Genomic DNA, 21,162 nt, shown 5'->3' on the forward strand with positions numbered 1-21,162 from the left:
GAAAGTAGTATTATTTATTTATTTATTTATTTATTTATTTTCATTGAATAAGCATAAAAATAATTGGGCACAGGTGTTTTTGTAATTGGGATTACTTTGGAAAATTTTACAGTGGTCAGTGACCCTCAAATTTGAATAGCTGTTTCCTTTTGTGGTGTTATTGTGATGAGACGCCATTTCAAGTAATGTCAGAATGCCATCTGTCCTCAAATTTCATGGTTGTTTATTGCAGATGTTCTCATATATTTAGCTGCAGATCGCAGTTCTGTTATCTGAAGGGAACTATAAATGTAGTTTTCTATTAGGAGTTTTTCTTCTAACTGCACAAGTTGTCAGCACCTAAAAATATGTGGCAGTAGAATTGCCCTATATTACACAGGATGCAGCTGAGTGTCCTCTATAGTCATACATGAATACATTTCAGACAGATTAGCTATTTTGTCTCTTAAGTTAAGCTGTGCTTTCATGGTAATTTTCTTACTTTGTTTGGTTTGGCCTTTATTCATAGAGCATCACACTGCATAAAAGGGAAGGCAAGAGAAATCTGGCAGCTAGAATAATCTTGTAGAGTAAATGTCAGAATGTACCCAGAGTTATGTTCTGCTGGGTTATTACTGAGTTTTATGTAGAACAAATGGAAGTGATAGAGGATTTCTTTGGCAGCAAGAGCTTTCAGAAAATGGTTGTCTGATTCGTTCTGGACTTGAGGTTGCTTTTGGGTTGTGGGTCATGAAAAAGTCGTCCACGCTCTGCTCTCAGTTCATTGCAAGTTAATACAATCTCAGAGTGTTGGTGATAATCCTACACCTTCCAGCCTCTGCTAAGTGGAGAATAGAAACTTTGTTATTCTGTGTGCTTGAAGATTTTGAGTATTGGACATGATACACATTTACTTTGGAAACTTGCAAAGTCTTGCATAACTTGAGAACATAATGTGGCTCACAGCAAAGAGTTTATCTGATTAACATTTGCTTTCCTTTTAGCTGAATTATTCACAAGCACCTACAAGTAATTTGTTCTTGCTGCTGTTGTTATTAGTGTTAGGAGATATTCTAAGACTTAGGGGCTGTTCAACTCTTACACAAATAAAAACAACAGGAATTTGTTTTCTTGCTGTCCTTGTGCAAGTGAACATCTACAATGATAAATGTAGAACACTTGAAAATATAAATCTGAGACCACAAACAAAATCAGTGCTTCAGAGAAGTTGCAGTGACAATCAAAGCTAAAGATATCAGCAAGTGTAAAAACAGTTTGTTTGATAATAACTGCTAGAAGGGAATGTAGGGAAACATGCATACAAAAAAGAACAAACCCATCGTTGCCTCTGCCTCTACTGAAGCTGCCATGTTATTGTGGCACTGAGGGATGTGAGCTGGTGTGGATGGTGGTGATGGGCTGATGGTTGGACACAATGGTCTTAGTGGTATTTTCCAACCTTCTATGATTATGAAGTGATCAGTTTAATAATAATTAGTAATGAAACCAATGATATTTAGTATTAACTTTGTGTTCTCTCTCACTGAGTGCAGAGACACAGTTATATCTCAGTGTATCACACGGCATGAATACGGTGGTGATGGGCTGGTGGGTGGACTAGGTGATCTTAGTGAACTTTTCCAATCTTAATGATTCTGCTATATAATCTTGATTATATCTATTATTATATAAAAATGACTACTCACACTTGTGGTGTATTGTACACAACTTAGATTTTTGTAGGATGATCATTACTGAATTAAGTTGTAATCTGGATGGTCAGTGCTTAGCTCCAATGGAGTCCAAAGCTTTGTTGTGATATATGTGGTTGTCCTTGTGCTTAATTTTCCTGGCTAGCCGAACATCTGTCTCCAATAGCTTCAGTATTTGTTTCTTTTTACAAGTATACATATAATTGCTGTATGACAAGTAGATGGTGATGTTTTGTCTTCAGCTTGATGTATGTTATTTTTTTGTGGATTTCACAAAGTCATTCTGAGGAAATAGTATTTCTAACTTCTGTTTTCAGTTACATTGGGTAATTTTAGCCCTCTTCCCTGTTAAGTCTCACTGGAAATAGTTTATTAGTAATTTGTCCCCCGAAAACAAGTGATTTAGGTATACTTTATCATGAGTCATTGCTTGCAGTTAAATACAGGCAAATGCATCGTTTTGACTATCTTGAAAACTGAGGTACAGTGAATCATTACAGGTAACTCCTTATTGATCTAGAGAAAATTGATTACATCCATTTTCATGAGCCTTTTTGCTGTTATTTTTTTTTCCCCCTGAGATGGTGTAAATATAAATAAGAAAATGCATTTGTTACAAGTGAGGCAACTGAAAATCTTGGTTTAAGGTTCTACTAGGAAACATTTGGTTAAATTAGGTGAAATATGCAGTGCTCTCAAAATGAGCTATAGTAGAAAAAATAACTGCAGAATTCAGAGCACAATACCACAGTGGACAGATGTAGCATCTTTCTGTTAGCCTGTAGCTTTGTATTGCATAAATTGCTTTAAATATCCATCTGCAGCCTAATTAGATGCCCTAGAGTACCTCTCCAGCTATTTCTGTAAAAGGATGTTGCTCTTCCATTGGAGGTATTTGAGCAGCAACTTAAATACTAGTTTGCTGGGTACAAAATGCTATTGCAAATAGCACAAATACATGTGAAAAGAAAGAAAAATGTATTATTTCAGTATCCATATTAAAGATGTGCCAACAGCTCTCAGTTTTAATGGCAGTGGGTTTTTCTTAGATTCTTTGTAAAAGCTTTTGCTTGTTGTTTCTCAGTGTACAGTGTTGGCATAATGAATACCGGAAAGAAAATACTTTCCACCTCAAAGGTGTTTGAATATAATGCAAATTAAAAGTAATAATCAAGGGAACTCTGTTTGCTAAAGAAGTGTTATGCAGAAATTTAAACATCTGGTATGCTGTAGGGTTTGCGGCCCTTTGAGATAAACAGCCCTGCATAAATGTAACTGTAGTTGTGGATTAAATAGAAGTAAAAAGTGAGCTATGTCTTTTCCTCCTGCTGGTGGGTAATACTGACTGCATAGGTGAGTTAAGTTAGCTACCTCTCCTGAATATACACAAACACACAAACATGCACATAAAAATATATGCATATATATGTGTATATGATGACCATCATAGAAATAATCACGGTCATGTATTGTTATTAGAATTGGACTTATCATGTATTTATTCTGCTGTGAATAAGTGGGGATACTAGAAAATGTGATACAGTGGTTTGCTTTATACTCCCTGCAGGCAGTCATACATATTTATCTGTGATTTCTATTGCAGAAAAGTTTAACAGATGACTCCCTTTAAAATATCTCAAATTTATAGGACTAGGTGAGCAAGTAGAACTCTATTGTACAATGTAAAAAAAAGCAACTGTACTTCTCCAATTGCAAATGATGCAGCCAAAAGGGGGAAGGGAAAGATGGCAGGATCAACACATTTTTCTTGACCGAAGGATGTGAGGTGTCATGTGGCTGCTGGCCTGTGCATGCAAGTGATGTGCCGACTAAGTATGTGGTTTCCAGGAGCAGTCAAATAGAACTGATGCTGAAAAGGAGATATTTCTGGCTCTTGCACTATGTACCTTGCCCAGAAATCTCTGACATCTTCATCTGCTCGCTACGTTAAGAACTGCTCTGCTTTTTCACAGTAAGTGCTACAAATCCTTGAGTGAGTTTGGATTTCCTAGAGGTGACAAGAAATCATTTATATCCCAAAAGAATAAGAAGTCTCCCAGAAGAGAAAAACTCTTGAGCAAAGCAGAAACAGCTCAGGTGCTGATTATTTCCTATTGGTGGTCCCTTTGAGGAACCCAATTAGCAGCCCCTCTGGAAGCAGCTGAATGCCAGCACCCCTAGCCTGGGGGACTCTGATGCTGGCCTCAGTCCATGCACCAGCCTGTTGTCACCAATATAGCCAGACAGGACAGGTGTGCCAGTTGGCTACCAAGTCTCCCCTGTGCATGATTTTGAGTTTGGCCAGTAAAAAGCTACTAGGTAATGATTTCTCAACCTAAAGTTGAGATGTTTCTAGGTAATGATTTCTCAACCTAAAGTCCAGGCTGTGGATTTGTCTATCATAATGATGATGCCTGTCATTGGAGGAAAAATAAATCTTGATTCTCATGCAAATTTATTTACGTATTGATTTTATCATGAATATCTACTGAGCAAGAAGCTGCTTTGTTTGCTTACATCCAAAATGCCATACAATCCCTTTATTAGATCTGAGTTTTCTTAATTGAATAACTTTAACATGGAAACTGAATATCACTAGAAACCCATAGTGTAGAAAAGAACTGTCTGATGGTCTCAGTGAAAGGAAATAAATGTGCTGGTTTGTGTGGGCTAATCATTTGACAAGTAGGCCTGTCAGTGGAATTTTGGGAAACACATCACCAAATAATGACTGGAGAGTGGTGCAGTGATGCTGAAAAGATGGGAAGATGGATTGGATAACGTTATCACAGCGCACCAGTAGGAGCTAGATGATCTTTGAGGTTCCATCCAACGCAAGCCATTCTATCATTACAGCAGGAAAAAAATCAGTGATGAATCCAAGTCAAAAGATTATGAAAGGTGTAATGCTGTTAATTTAGCTTTCTGGTTTTCTTTAGTCACACAGTGAGTACAATTTAAACACATGCTTGGAGAAGACAATGTGTAAGATGTTAGAAGAAAAAAAGATACAAAGTATAAGTGAAAGAAATTCAAAGGCTTGAGCCAGAGCTGAACTCTGTCATTTCTTCTCAGAATTCTCTTTGAAAGAGAACTGAAAGAACTAATGAGTTAGGATTGCTTTTTCAGTTATAAGGATTCTGAAATCTTGGCCACAAGCAAAGTGTGCCCCAGTGGGCTCCGTCAGCAAGTATATGTGTTAAATGTACTGTAAAAATTCTATTTATTTCAAGTATCTGAAATTCCAAGTTTTTAGTCAGGCTTGTAAGGAATATTCTGCAATTTAAAAACTATATAAAAAATAAAAATGAGCCTTGAAAAAATATTCACATGTGAAATCTTGGATTGAAAATCTTTGAGGAGGGCTCAGAAAGCTGAAGGCAAACTGGGAAGGAGTTGAGAAACTGTTAAACTGTTTCCAGTGTAGTTTGCTCCAGCCTGCTTAGTGGCAGTTCCATGAGGTTATCTTATCAATTTAGTAAACAGGCTTCATTCAGGCAAAGAATAATGTATTTCTTTTTTGTTAGGAGGAAGTACTTTTGACAACAAAGCATCTTGTTTGCAGAGAATACTTCAAAACCTCATGCATCATCAGCAAACAGATAAGCCTTCAGAAACATAGATTATTTCTTTTAATATTTACTCTTTTCCCCCCCAATTCTTATAAAAAAACAATTTTAGTTTCAAAGTGTTATGCATTAAAGGTACATAGTTAAAACACAAGAATGCCATATGCTGTTCTGGAACCAGGCTGCACCTGGCAAGACATCTTCCGATCCCCTACCCATGTCTCTCAGATTCTGGTTAACTCTCTGTGACCTGTGTGAGAAGTTTCGTGACATTTCACTTGAGAACTTTAGACAGAGCAATGTCAGCTTTGAGTAACAAAATGAAAAGCAATTGGAGATGAGGGTGGTGTGATAGCTGGAGTGATGTGATGCCTGTTGAGTAGAAATCAGACCAAATGAAGCAGACCTGTTATGGTTCCCTAGTTTGATGTCCTGAGCAGGGCTGGAGGCTACAGAATCTGATCCTACTGGGTAAGGCAATTGCATGGAAATTGAATTGCTTTGGAAAAACATTATTTTTTGTTTGGGTGGTGGGGGGGAGGGGGGGGGGTGGAGGAGGGGGCGGGGAAGAAGTTGCTTCTAGGATAAAGCATGACATCTCAGATATTTTGAGAATTAAAGAGGATAAGAATGAGAAATTTTCTTGTATTCATTTTCCTAGGAATAGTATTTGAAAACAAGACACTGGGGAAATGCTTCCTTGCTGGCAGTCTCCCCTGAGTATCTCAGACTTCACCTGGTTTTGTAGAAATGGGTACAACACGCTGAGAAATCTGGTATCTGTGCAGAGACCTTTATTTTGTTAGGTTAATAAGGGTTCAAGCTGACTGCATTTCCTCACCTCCTATGTAGATTTACTGCTGCAGATAGTCAAGAAATCAGATTAATGTGTATTCTACAGGTACTGCAAATCATTCCACATCCATACACCTGTGTCATTCAGCAGGAAGACATTTAAGTTTGTGTGACTGTATTATTGTGATTGCAATCCAAACAGGCAAATCACTCAGGATAAAAGACCAGTTGTGAAATTATATTCATTGTTTCACAAAACAATTTCTTTATACCTCTCTTCTCACCCTCATCTCCAAAATGTTGGTGCTAGAGAAAATGTAGTTTAACTTACATTGCATTACAAAGTATTGATCTTGCTTAGTAATGTACAATCAAGTCACTTCTGTGTGGTCAGTTTCAGATTGCAAGTCTTGATTATGTATGCAGATGAAACCCTTTCTAGGGGAATGATTTAATGAAAACATGTCTTAAAACATTCCTTTGTATAAAGCATACTGAAAATGCAGTGTATAAAGTAGTTAACAGTTTGTAGTACCTGACCTTTGCAGTTCTCCTGATTTTTATTTTATTTTATGAAGTTTTATCTGTAGGTTTAATTTTTTTCTTTTCTTTTGATGTCCAGCAAAATGCTTCACCAGGGAAAGAGAGTCTTCACATGACCTCAAGAAAGGAAGAAATTCAGAGCATCCAGGAGTGCGATTCTCAAGATGTAAGCTGAGCTCACCTAGAAATCAGGTTTTTAACCTAGATTGTATAAAAACATTAAGCACCAAAGTGACTATCAATGTGATTTACTTATCCTAACCAAGGTAATGTGTGTATTATAAAGTTTCAGGTGAAATATAGGAGATGGCAGCAAAAATGAGACAGTCACAGTGGCTCTTGAATGAGCTTCTGAGTGCATCTCCTTCATCCAAACACAACCATCTCCCATAGAGGTGAGCGTGTGGCTTGCTGGCAGTGATCACAGTACTTTGTGCTGTTGCACAAAGAAATCTGGGGAACTGATCTAGGTGTCAGAGTACCCAGCAAAGAAGCTGCATGCATCACACATTTATTGCAAACATTAATATTTTATTTAGTTATGAATGACTTCTTCTCTGCCACATCCTCTTGAGAGAGCAAAGACAAAAAGGAATAATGTACGCAGAAGTGTTTTTAACTTGCTGTTGCAGCACTCTTTATGTCTAAAGATAAAGAAGTTGCTTCTTAAAGAGAAGGAGAAGAAAGAATAAGATCTATAATTCTGAGGCTGGATTTGGGTCTGGGCAGCCTGGTCTATTTGTGACCCTGCTCACGGCAGGTGGGTTGAAACTAGATGATCTTTGAGGTCCTTTTCAACCCAGATCATTTTATGATTCTATGAACTCCATTTAGAAAGTAGCTGGGAGTGGGTTACCCTTTGGGAAAGTTATGGAACATTTAATGAAACATTTAATGTAACATTTCATTTATTTAGAGGTTTGCTGAGCGTTTGTAGAAAGCGATTCAAACTTTTAACTGAAATAAATATGTTAAGCAGAGAGGAAAAAAGAGAAATTATACCATTGCTCAACTCAGGAGAACAACTAAACGCTCATTCTGTTTCAAATTAGGCAATGGAAGATACTGACAAAGGAGCATTTTCCATAAAAGCAGGGATTTAATTGTTTGTGTTTGGAGAAGGGTGTTCTTTGCTGCTGCCAACTTGTATTCTCATCGATTTAGTCAACATAGCTCAAATTGGTATGAAGCGTTTGTTTGAGAAGGCAGAGGAAGTCTCTAACTGGAGTTACAAGTTTTGAGAAGCTGATGCACTTGTCACGATTGAAGATCATTGAAACTTCAAACCTCTTCCCTTCCCTCCTCTAAGTGCACTATGAGTTACAGGTGTAGAAACCAGGTTATACATCTAGGCTTGAGTTGTAGGATTAAGTCTTATTTAATCTCTCAATTATTATACCTCCAGTGAAGTATTAATTCCCAATAGAAACAGAACCTGCAGTGTTATTAAAAATGTTAATTCCATTTTTAAGCATAATGAAGTGGACAGTGGTTAAGAAGAGAATGGCCTCTGGGATGCAGGACAGACTGAAAAAATCTGCTCCTTAAAGTGTAAAAAATCTTTTTGTTATTGATTATTCTTTATTGGAGTGGTCTTGTCAATAGCACTTTTTTGTCCAGAGATGCATTTTGCCTCTGGTTCCTGAAAGTCTCTGTGCAGAAGGGACGGGTTTTCCTTGCATTGTTTCCCTCTACCCAAAAGCTCCCCCTTTTTGACACTCTTAAGGACAAATACTTACACACAAAAATGTATTTGAAATGAAAAACAGACAAATAATTCCTATGCATGTCATTTAAAACCATTTATTTGGGCTAAAAACTAACAATCTATAAAGTGTTTCTTTGTTCTCTTATTATCTTAAGTTTCTTGTTCTGTGTCCTTGTACAGTTTCTCTGATAAATAAAAGTGATAGTGCTTTTATTTACAGCTTTAATTTTCTGCAGTAAACAAACACTGCATGGTCATTAATCATTCAGTAACAAAGGACATTGAGTATTGGGCTAAAAATTATCATTGTCTCTAAGCAACCGTAGCATTTGCCTTCATTATTGTGTTCCAATTTCAACTGCAGAACTTTAAAATCATGTTCTCCCATTGCTTTTCCAAGGAGGTAAAGAGAGAGGGGGGGGAAAAATGCCATTATTATAAGCATTTCAATGATAGAAATCATGATAAAAGTCTTGAGGTGATTGCAGTAATGCTGCTTCTTAAACGAGCACTATGCAGGTCAGAAAGATATTACTTGAATTTAATTTAACCATTCTCTAAGTGCATTGTGCACTAAAATAGGAGAGGATTATGAAAAGCAGCAGAAGTGTGTTATGAACAGAAATGTGCCTTAGAATCATGGAATCAGGGAGGTTATAAAAGAGCTCCAAGATAACCTAGCCTGACCATTCACCTACCACCAATATTCCCCACTGATTATGTCCCTCAGTGCCGCATCGCTGTGATTCTGGAGCACCTCCAGGGACAGTGACCTAACTTGCCTAATAACAGCTTTTTCACAGCAGAATGGCATTTTAATGGTTTACCTGGTTAACGATATGGTTAATGTCCTAGTTCAAAAATTGGAAAAGTTGTATTATTACAAGAAAAAAAGAAATACAAGAAATCAAAACATCTATATTCAGTGTAGGGAAAAAAATCACATGTCAGAGTAGTGTGTAATGCATGTGGTGGAGAACTAAAATCTTGTGACCTGATGAATTTCAGCCTGACGTGCTGGTTGTAATGGTAGGTTAAATGAACAACTAGAACAGAGCACTTTTAGCACTAATGTGCTTATCACAGATACAATAAATTAACAAGCAGATTACAGACAAGTTGCAGATTAATAACAATTCAAACATCAGATTAATTGCAGTATTAGATAGGATTTGTCTGCGAAAATGCAGTGGGTTCTTTTTCTGCTTTAAATATATATTGAGTTTTTTTTCAATTTAACATGAAATGTTTTAGCTAATTTTAGCTAAGTTTGCCTTTTAAACCTTTCAGGTTGTTTCAACCAATATTGCAGAATATCTGGAAATAGGAAATGATTTATCCCTTTAGCAGAGTTGGATGTATTTTCTTGGTTTCCTGTCCACTAGTGATAAGTGGTACGATTCCTTGAGTAACAAAAGCAGCTCATAATCCCTGCGTAGATGCAGTGGGATACCCTTGTAGTTGCACGGTTCAGCAGCTTGCAGATGAAATTGCGTAGTTTAATAGCCAAGTGACATGCTGAATTTTAACTGCCTTTTTTAAACTTCTTTTTAAATGAAGATGCACACTTGGCTGATCCATCTCTATAATTTATACATGCAGCTGCAAACCTCTCTTGCTCTGCTCTATAGTTCACAAGCTGAACTAAGTACCATAACTCCTCAAATGTTGCATGTTTTACTGATAGATGTGCAGATTTTATAACCAGAATTTCATATAAACATACTTAGCTAATAAAATTGCAAACTAAACTAAACAGAATGGAACAGTATTTCAAGGCACGTGCCCTACCTCAATTATCATGCCCTGTTCATTTTCTCTCTTCACTGTTGCAGATGGCTTTTTTCCTGTTGCACACACAAAATGTGTTGCTGAAGGCAACATTATGAATGCATTTGTGGTTATTGCTGTTCAGAGTTCTCATTGCTGTGTATTACAGCTGTTGAAATTAACTGCTCAGACATTAGATGCTTCCTGATGTCTGACAATAGAAGTGCAGCATCTGTAACATGAAGAGGAAATTATTTCTCTTAAAAATAAGCCCATAAATAATTTGGCAGACATCCTTGACTGCATGGGAAGTGCTGAATCATGGCCTGAACCTCTGATTGATCACCTGAAGCGAGCACTGAGTCAGCCCTGGGAGCACAGGTGAAGGCAATTGAGCTGTATGTCCAGAAGGGTGGAGCCTGGCTGCACCTCTCCTAGACCCCATTTAAGGGCTGGTTGACACTGGGGAAGGATCTCTTTCTGGAGATTGCTTCTCTTGGAGTTTTCCCTGTAAGCCCACACAGGTGAGCATTTTTCATTTATTTCCACGTATCTCTTTCCAACTACACTACTCTATTTTTGTTGATTATGCGTTGACAGATAAGTGTCAGCAACTTAATGGCAAGGCAAACAATCCATCCACATGTAATCCATAGAGATTGCTGTGTAGGTGTGTTTTATTCATGGGTGAAATTCTGATGTGTCTTGTTAATGGTGACATATTAAGTTATGGTTTTTATTAAATAAGATAATATTAGGGAAGAGAGGAAACAGAGAAAACAGCTTTCAGTATGGTTCATAGAAATGCACCGAGGATTTTCAGTATCCAGAAGGGAGCTATGAGAAAGAATGGGATGGACTCTATAGCAGGGACTGTGATAAGACAAGGGGAAATAATTTCAAATTAGACGAGGGTAGATTTTAGATTGGTTGTAAGAAGTTTTTCTATGATAAGGGTGGTGAGGTACTGACACAGGTTGGCCTGTAAGATGGTGGAAAGCCTCTCCTTGAAGACGTTTGGGGTCAGGCTGAAGGGATCTCTAAGCATCTAATGGAGCTGTTGGTGTTCCTGTTCATTACGGGGGAGTTGGGCCACATGACATTTAAGGTCCCCAACAGTTCTATGGATTCTTTGATCTGTCTGCCTCACTTCACTGCCATTTGATTTCAGAGAGTAGTCATAGTTTATGTAATAACTGTATGCAGGCTGTTGTTATAAACAATGAAAACTTGTCTTTCTGAATCTAGAAAGAAAGAGTTGCTTCTGTGGACACATGCTAATGAAACTAGGATGAAAGGTCCTTGATTTGACAAGTCTTCAGGTAAATAAATATAGCAGAATTCCTCCTCATCTCTAATAAACCTGTAAATATGATGCTCATTCTTAAAGATTTAATAGTTTAGCTGGGTGAGGAAAACAGCCTGAAAGCTCCTTCCAGCTGAATTGGTGTGTTGAAATCTTGATGCTAAGCATGGCAAAATCCCAGAATCTTTCAGGAGAGTTTAATAGAATCTTACTGTTATGAGATGGGAAACCACACTGATGACAGTTCAGCCCTTTATTTTGTGAAAGCAATTATCATTTTTCTGTGCTAGTTTCCGCCATACCAAACTAGCTCTCATAGGAGCTAGTGGGATAGAAAGAGACATGCAGATACAAAAGCAAGCAAAAAAAAAACCATCCAGCTACTTGGCACAGAGTGACCAGACTAGTAAAATATATACATATTTGTGAATGTGCTTGTTTATTTGCTTTAATCTGTTTATCATCTATAAGTGGTATACATCTGGATTACAGAACGTGTGTATGCAATTGTATAAATATGTACACATGGATACATGGAAATATGTGTGTGTGTGAATAGGTGTGGGGTTGTATATGCGTGAGACTTAAGTTGGGCTGGTTCTAGCCTGGGTTATGCTTATGGTGAGTGATGCTGTTGTACTAGTCCATCTCAACTTTAGGAGCTGACCTGACTTGAAACTGAGAGCTCAGTGACCTGTTACAGTCCTGGCTATGGTACTTCTGTTGATTGATGCCAAGATGAAGGTTGTGGTTGGCACTTAATCTCTAATTTATTTGTTAGTAATACACCTTTTCGCAGTGATGAGTGACAATTCTTTGTGATTTAACAATGTAATAAAGATGTAGGAGTTGCTTTATTTAGAAGAATGTACCAGATGGTGTTTTGCCAGAAAGAAAAACAACTGTGAGTGGAAAAATTTGGAATGCTACAAACATTAACCTTCACTTTTGTTTTCCTACCAACAAGGCCTTTCTTACCTGGTCTATGGAAACAGTGTTTGTAAATGATTCTGTATGCCATTCCTAAAGCTTGTACTGGAAGCCTGGAACAGGATGCTGAGAGGGGCTGAGAAGTCTCTTTCTACACAGATATTGATGGCCCATCTAGGTGTCTCCCTCTTCTACTTATTGTAGGGTACCTTCTTTAGCTGGCAGGTTGGACTTGAGGATATCCTGAGGTCCCTTCCAACCTCTGGGGTTCAGTGATTAGTGTGTGATGGTAACAACATCTTCTTTATTACACAGCTTGACATGCTGTTTCTTTTTTGACCTGCAGCATCATTTATCTTGAGACTGTTGGCTTGCAAGGCCCTGAAACCCTCACGTTTATCTCAGTGTGACTAACCAGACAAGAATATTTTACTTAACTTACTAGGCAATACACTAAAAACAAGTTCTATCAGACCCACATATTTCATAGATCAGCATGGTCGCAGGCGTGGGACTGTCAGAATTCCTCAAGTGCAAAAACATAATGAATTTTCCACCCCCATGTCAATCTCTGACTTTTTAATTAACTTCAGTCTAATGGAAATTGTACTGGAACGATACTGATTCAAAACTTCTTGACGTTTAGTTTCTGTGATAGTGTTGATTTTCAATGTTCTCTGCTGAGAGAGTTGATTTTTAACCTGCTGTGATTTAAAATGCTGTGGGCTTAATTCTGGCTTTCTCTTTATTCCAAGCAAAAATTATCTGAGAAAAGAGCCTTAAAACATATTGCTTTGACGTATTCGTCTTCTTTTAGGTTTCTTTATTTCCACTCTTGTATTCTATCTAGATAGTACTCCAGGAAAGTATTCTCAATCAGAATTTTTGTGAAACAAATATCTAAAAGAAGTTGCAGAAATTCCAGTGAAATTTGTAGTGGTTGTTACTGATCTCTTTTTTGTATGTGTGCATTTATATACTGAAGAATGGTATGTTTTTTTTCACCAGTGTATCTGATGTGTAAAAACATAATGCAATTTAACTTAAAAATTTTCTGGATTGTTATGCTAAAAATGACCTGTTTCAGGGGAAGACTTATTAAAATTTAAAATAAGTAAAATCTGTTAGGTTGGAAAAAATCTTAACTTAAAATATATTTAGTAAAGTTTCACTTCATTTGCATGTATTGATTTCTATTAACAAAAACAAAGCACCAGGTTGCTAACATAATGCACTTTCAAAGAAATGACCATAGATTATCTGTAAATATGTTGCACGTTTTCTTTGCCTATGGTGTCTAGATCATAGTCTGGAATGAGTTTTAATTTAATTTCAGTGCTGTTAAAGACTTTAGACTTACAATGCAAGATCTTTTCCATTTGTAACCTACTTTGTAATTCTTCCAGCATGTTATTTATAATGTTCAGCTCTGTTTTCTGTGATGTTGAAGTGCGTATTTGCAAGGAAAATGACATTTTTGCTGTAGTAAAATGACAGTGATTAATCTAACGAGCCTTCCCATACCTTGAGAGTTTTCTGACTTCTCCATCCAATAAGCTCAGTGATTTTTATATGGAAGAGGTCTAGCAAATCAGACAAGAAAATAGGAGTAAAAGAGTTCTCAAATTTAATGTTAACTTTCAGCTGTTCATTGCAATTTCTTCAATCACAACAGAAGATTATAATTACTGTCCTTTTCCACAGGTCAGTTGTAGGAATAGACTTGACTACTTAAGCTGAGTGGAGAATAAGTACTTAATTACTGAACATTTACAGCTGCATCAGACTACACAGGGTGATGTTACCAGTGGCTATGTATTTTAAAATAGCATGGGTATTTTAGAAGAAAATCCATAGAAGTTACCTGTGATATCTCCATTGGCAGGTTGGCAAGACGTGTTTGGGGAATCACAATAATTCATCATCTGAATTGAAGACAGCGGAAACAGAGACAAGCTTTCAGGTATTCAGTTCCCAAGAAATTCTTGTTTATTTATTTATTTTAATTAAAATCTCTTGTAAGGCATGCAGTTGCTTGAAGTATGTTTACATGTTTTATTCCAGCACTCTGGGAAGAGAACTGCTTACTCAGTTCTGTTATTGGTACTGCTCAGTTTGTCTGTCCAAAAAGACTCCTGTCTATTAGCACTGTTTCAAACTGTTCCATGCATGAACTGGAGTAGCTTATTCATCAAATGTCTTAATTTAATGCTGTCATGTCAACAGTTTTGGGAAGGGGAGGGAGAGTGATATATTTGCAAATATGCCTTGGTGTACTGAGCAATATTACCAATGGAAAAACCTTAAATGAGTGATACACCTGCTCTTGTCTCCTGATAGGCCAAAACAGTTGAGCAAAAATAATAATAACAAAATAAAGATCCAGACTTGCATGATTCTTCCCCTGTCAAAGGCTATTTGCACTGATGCTGTTTTCGCCCTCACCAGATGTTGCACAACCCTCCGTGGTTTAACCCTGAAGAGGAAAAATCACCTGAAAGAAATGAGAACAAGTCCGAAGGTTCTGTTAGCGCAAAAGAAAAGAAACTCTAATTACTACTAATTTACCTTTGAAAATGATCATCACTTGCTACCATCTTCACATTCTTTTGAGACCAGAAGCATGAATAGTACCGGTTTTCTAAAGCATGTATTTCCACTATTTTATGAATGTTTGTAAACTAGTCTAGAATAGACCTATTAGTACCTTTCAGCAATAATCCAAAATGGATGTTCAGAAAAATGCTTTGTAATGCAGTCCAGGTTTTGAATTGCTATTCTAACTGACTGGTAATTGTAGACTGCAAATTAGTTTATTTCTTTTTAAAGAAACAACAAACCCAAAACCATAAAACAAAAAAGATTTTGGGGGGGAGATAACAAATCTGTGTAAACTGAGTTGAAGTACAGTGTAACTCATAAGAACAATTGTAATAATGGGACAGTAATGCTCCATGTGTATTTAACTTTGAGTAACACCATTTCAAATCTGCTTACTAATAACAATAAAACATAATGGGTTGCTATTTTTTCTAACCTGTTGTCATTGCTAATTCTGTTTTGATCTCTGAGCTGTTGGCAAAAAAGCACCATTCAAGAGCAGAAACAAGAAGAGCTGCTTGTTTTAGAATTCAAGGAAAAATTTTTGCAGATGGAACCTTGTTAATATTTCTTACTTTGGTTACCAGTCAAAGGATTTCAGTTCCATCCCTTATAGTTGCACTTACCTCAGCAATGTAAATGGACTTTAAATCTTGGGAAGATATTTTGACCCCAACAGGTGGAATGTTGGACGTTACGGCAGTATTTTGGATAGAGTGCGCTCTGTGATTCTTAGAGTTCTTCTGGTTTCTCACAGGTCATGTATTATGTGGAAATTTCAAAGCAGAAAGGAAAGAGGAGGAAGAAAGCATATCTTCTTGCAGTACATGCCATTGTCAGTGGAATCCATATGCCTCATATGATTGAACTGGAAATCTTCGAAAGCTAGTGCCTTAGGAGCAATTCACTGCTTTTATGTTCTACTATTGCATGAAGTATTTTAAGCAGCTGTAACTTGTAAGCTCCCACCTCCCTCTTATTATGACTGTGACTGGACCAAAAGTAATTTACTTATGCTAGTTTGCTTTTCTTTGTTTCTGAATCAGCTTAAAAGTCAAACACACAAACTTTTCATTTAGTGGTATTTCTGTTCTGTATGTCCCTTTCTCTAAGCAGTGAATATCAGGTGAGACAGAACTGACTAACACAGTGTTGGTGAGGATAATTTATCCATATGCTTAAAGCTTTGGAAATGGACTGTGTCCTCTCCAAGGATTACTTGACTGCATTCATACAGGATGTAGGCTGCTGCTCGTTTTCCATGTGATTAAGTTTGATGTCTTGGTTATGACAATGGGGAATCCTTGCTTAACTTTGCACCAGTAGTTTTTAGAATAATTTACATCGTAATGGTTCAGGATGAAGGAAAAATAATGATGGATAAATTCATCTTCTGCCTGTCTTTGACATGAGAGTAGTTCATGTATTTTCTTGGCATGGCTTAAAAAAATACTGCTGATAACAGCAGTATGAAGATTCTAATCTTACACCAAGAGGGTAATATGCCCTTCATGGTTATACCTCAAAGAATTACTGTTCAGAAACTTACATATGTGTATGTATATATATATTCTGTTTGAGAGGAAACTAATGTTCAATTTACAGATGATAAATATGCACATTTTAGGAAATATTTGAATTATGTTGAGGGAAAAAAAGAAAAGAAAGGAAAAAAGACCTCACAAAGATGCCTCCGTGTACTGATAATGTCTTTTTTTTTAACCTGAAAAGGTGCATATATTTTCCCTCAATGGATCAGTAACCATTCTTTCATTCCAGCCATGACTGTGACTAATTTGATGTCCCAGTGCTGGGATGGAGGTGAACAGATGGTGGCATTTCTTCTGGTGTGTGACTACTAGAGGTTACAAAGAACACGGTCATAAAGGAGCTTCAGCTTATACAATTTCAGCTGCAGATATACTTGGTCTCTCTAGAATACTCCATAACTCTTTTTATGAGCAGCTTCACAGAGAACTGGGTAGCTGGGTCTACTTCCCGGTGAGGGCACATCACACCATAGAGCAGCACATCTTAGGGAGACATGTTGCAGTTCTGTGCAGTTGCCTGGCAACGAGGTCATACACCATATCCTTTTCTTTGCTCATAAAGATTACTTAAGAGGCTTTTTTATTAGATATTCCAGCGTCTAATGGCTAAAAGCAGTTTCCAGATGAAGAATATTCCATTTTAAACTACAATGTGAGTTTTCCTTTGGCATCATAGACTTCATCTCTGAATTTCTCTCTCTTTCTATCCGTATGTGTCTGTAAATGTGAAAATACTTGTTATGAATTTATATCTGCTAGATCTCCATGCGTATACCCATCTGAGCAAGCATGTAAGTAAATAAAAAAGCCTAGAGTGAAATTTCATCCCTAGTAAGGTATTACTTAGCATCATAAAACCTGTAGCTAAGAAATGCTCTACACAAATAGACAAAAGTCATGGTAATGCTTTATACAAAAATGAAACATTAAATCTGGCTATATTCCTTGTCAAAAATACTTTGTAAGTGTTTAAGCTTATTTGTGCTTAAGATGGGTCATTTTAAGTAGTTAAATGTGGCATATCATTCAGTTAGACTGAGCATACATATTGCATTGGACACCTATAGCTATCAGGAAGCATGAAAGTAACTCCTAGTTTTTCCCCACTTGAAAATGTAGATCAACTCCAATGTTGACCTTTCATAGTGGATGTTACATAGCAAGGGCATTTTTGTTCAGCTGTCCAATAACTTTAGAAGTCTTCTTGTCAGTAATAATAGGCAGCGGAAAGATGGAAGTTATAACTTTTAGTAGATTATTTTCACACGCAATAGTATCAGATATTCTCTTCAGTGCTTTCAACTGTGCTTCCATGGGGGTGGGGGGTGTAGGGGAGATGACTGTGCCCCACATTCTTTAGGCACTGTTTCAGGAAGGGAAGAAAAGTAACAGGGATTTTATTTTTCAAGAGTACATTTAAGTTTATCTGGCAGTAATTGATTTCCTTTGTATTATGCAGTGATTGATAGTTGAATGTTATAGATTCACATACTGTCATTAACACAAGAGATGAGGATTAATTACTGGTGTCTACTAAGCTAGGCTGAGCTAAATGCAAGTAAGCAGAAGTGGCAATTTATTTCCAGTAATCATCAGAAACGTATGAGTGTTGCTTCTATTTTATTTCATGTTGTCTACCCTGGGTATTTATGTAAGTAGGAGTGCCAGCATCTCCTGTATGCATGCCTTATAGCAGACCAGTTTGCACAGGAGCTCAAGGTGTTATCAGCCTGCTCCTTTTCTTTAGCAGTAATATTACTAAAAATCTAGGTTTTGTTACACATTGTCAAGTTTTCTATCGATATGGATCTGACACAGAAATAGGGAGAGTGCAGCCTTCTGACAGGCAGCCGGCCCCTCCCCATGCTCTTCTTGGGCTCTGCTTCCAGCTGCCCTCCTCAGCAGCTGCCAGGTCACTCTCCTTGCCTTCCCTTGATGCTGCAGCTGAAGCTCTGCCAAGATTCCTTCTTCTCTTGGAAAAAGAGGGAATTGTTTTAACTCTGCATAACCCTCAAGTGATACCGAGGGCTGGAGGGGAAGCTGGAACAAGCAGCATTGCATCTGCTGCTGGCATTCTTACAGTACTGTCAGTCCACAGCTGCAGTTGCAAAGAGGCAAGCAGGCTTCTAGATTTAGTGATGCATGTGGGTGTATATGCACGTGTGGCAGGCATGCTGTGCTGCTGTTCTCAACACTGAGTCAATTTGTATTTACCTAAAACTACAAAACGGTTTTAGCAATAAGATGTAGCAAATGCATAGAAAACTGGATGTTCAAGAATATGTCTGCCTTTATAGCTGTAACTTCATGAGAATGCTTCTGACTAATGCTATGACAAGCACATAATATTGTGGTATATCAAGAAACATTTGGTTAATTGTCCATCTTCTTCAAATACTGACCTGTAGTGTAAAGAGATGTCACGTTAAGACAGATTTAATTTCATATGCATCAGATAATGGCATCTGCCTTCCTCACTTCCTTTCTGCTGTCAACCTGTCAGCTGGGGTGTCAGCTTCAAGGATGATATTCATATTAAGGGTTGCTGTGGTAGGTACTGATACGATCCAGCATCATGTCCTGTTGACAAAGGACATGTTCTGCACATGCATTGAGTTGCATCTCTCTGGTCACTGACCACTGACAGTTTGTTTGGCACAGAACTTGTTGGATGAGCATCTGACATCCTGGCTGAGGAACCATGTCTGAAACTATTAGTGATGAACCCCAGCATCGTCTCAGGCACTACAGCAAGCATATTTCAGGTCAGATACGACAGTGGCACTCGTTGTGTAAGTAAAGTTAAACAGAATTGGGTACGGCAGGCCGTACTGTCTGTGTTGATCTATTCTGTGGATGCCTTTAAAATGACATTGAGTGTATCTGGCTTCTTCAGAATTTTAAACCTGGGAAAAATTAATAAAATGGGTTTAAGACAGTCTGATGTGCCTGGATCACAAGGAGAATTTATCGATATCTTCCCTGTGATGTGGAAATATGTGCTTTTTATTATTTTTTATTATTATTTTACTCTTGGACTGATACATAATTCAATCAAGTCTCAATTGGCTTTCAGTACACTAATCTTGTGAAAAATTTAGAGGGAAGTTAAAATGTAAAAGCATTAAAACAAAATAAGAAGTAGTCTGAAACATAGCCAAGCAAAAGAAACCCAAACTAACTCAAACCTGAGACTTGCTGATGTCAAAGGAAGGCTGCAGGATGAAATTGGACCCATATAGAGTTGAAAATTCAAATCTGTTTTATGATACTTGGGACAAATTGTTTAATAAATGCATGATTTGTTTTTTTGGGAAGCTTATTGGAAAAAATATCCTTTACTGACCTAAAAGGAAGTACGAGTATTAGTGTTAATGCGTAAGTACTTCTATTAGTACGTTAGAATTCTAATGGATAGCAGCTTAGAGCTTCTGCTTTTGTGGTTGGTTTGCTTGTTTGTAAATTCCTTTCCTTGAAATGTCCTTGTTTCTTGATCAAAAATCACTGTTTTAGTGAAAAAATGACACATCTGAAATTTTGAAGTAGTGAAATACTATGTTTTAGTGATAGCAATGTATAAACCAAGAAAATACCAGCTATACAACACTAAGAACTGTGTGATGAGTAGATCTGAGGAATGCAAGTCTTTAACTCAAAATTGTCATGTTTTGAAAAGCATCAAATGATACAATGGATAATATTGCTGAAAAATGTCTTCTAGTTTAAATTTGTGAGTTACTAAATAATAATTATAGGAAAACATTCCACACTGGCAAAAATGAGCAGAATTGATCTTGATTTTTGTGTGTCTTACTCATACGAACATCAGGGCTGAAAAGCTGAACACCAACTTCCTCAAAAATTCAACTTAAATTTGGCAGGTGGAATTATCCTCTTGCTAATTGGAATATTGGTGTGTATATGAATCTAATCTCAGACATCCAAAATGAAAGCATTTTATTTTCTATAGTAAACTCTGCATTAACACGTTAACTAGTGAATCCAGTGCTAGGTGTGCAGCTGTTCATATTGAGGGTTTCCTTGTACCTATCAGCTGCTACATGTTGCTACATGGTATGGAATAACTCTTTAGCCAGTTGGAGAAAGCTGTCCTGAGTCTGGTCCCTCCTGGCTCCTTGGATCTCCCTTCCAGCCCTTTGTGGACATGCTGGAATGGCAACCCTTCCCAGCAGTAACTATCAATGTTGGTGTGTTATCAGCATTGTTTTCCTCCAAGAACCAAAATGAGGCATTATACGAGACACTCCAAAGAAAACAGTTCCTCCCCTGCTTGCTTAATCTATGCGTGAAGGCACGTAGCCAAGTTTCTCTGCTCATTTATGCCCTGTTAGAGCTGTCAGGTTTCTATCCTCCCTGGATAGATGAGGAAGTTTCTAATTTAGGTTCTTTACTTTAAAACCAAATAAACCTGAGGTTCTTTGGTTTAGGTCTCTATTAATTTAACTATCATTTTCAAAACAGAATGTGTTAAATAATGACAAGTAATAGAACTAATTAATATTTACCAAATAAAGCCCGAGTTGACTATATTTTATCTTAATTTCGTTATATAACTATATAACAAAAGCAGCATTCAAGTAGTTTTAATTAAAAACGCTTCTTAATCAATAAATAAAGGTAAGCTAAATAATGGCCTTACAGGTTTGGTAGCATTTGTGATTGATAATAATAAGACATC

General features: G+C 37.2%; 1 protein-coding gene across 2 annotated transcripts in view; it reads left to right on the forward strand.

The window, feature by feature from the left end:
- LUZP2 (leucine zipper protein 2) overlaps positions 1-15,348 on the forward strand; it is a 103,511-nt gene extending 88,163 nt beyond the window's left edge. Inside the window, exons 10-12 of one of the 2 annotated variants that reach the window (XM_032445007.2) lie at positions 6,678-6,764; positions 14,198-14,275; positions 14,761-15,348. In XM_032445007.2, coding sequence (XP_032300898.2) covers positions 6,678-6,764; positions 14,198-14,275; positions 14,761-14,865 — 270 coding nt within the window. In that variant the 3' untranslated portion in view covers positions 14,866-15,348. The remainder of the gene's footprint in view (positions 1-6,677; positions 6,765-14,197; positions 14,276-14,760) is intronic. The other variant, XM_085549881.1, reaches the window with a different exon arrangement.
- Positions 15,349-21,162: the final 5,814 nt, after the last annotated feature.

This window comes from Coturnix japonica, chromosome 5 (genome assembly GCF_054131305.1).
Source record: "Coturnix japonica strain WE chromosome 5, WE-NBRP24, whole genome shotgun sequence".
Lineage (NCBI taxonomy): Eukaryota > Metazoa > Chordata > Aves > Galliformes > Phasianidae > Coturnix > Coturnix japonica.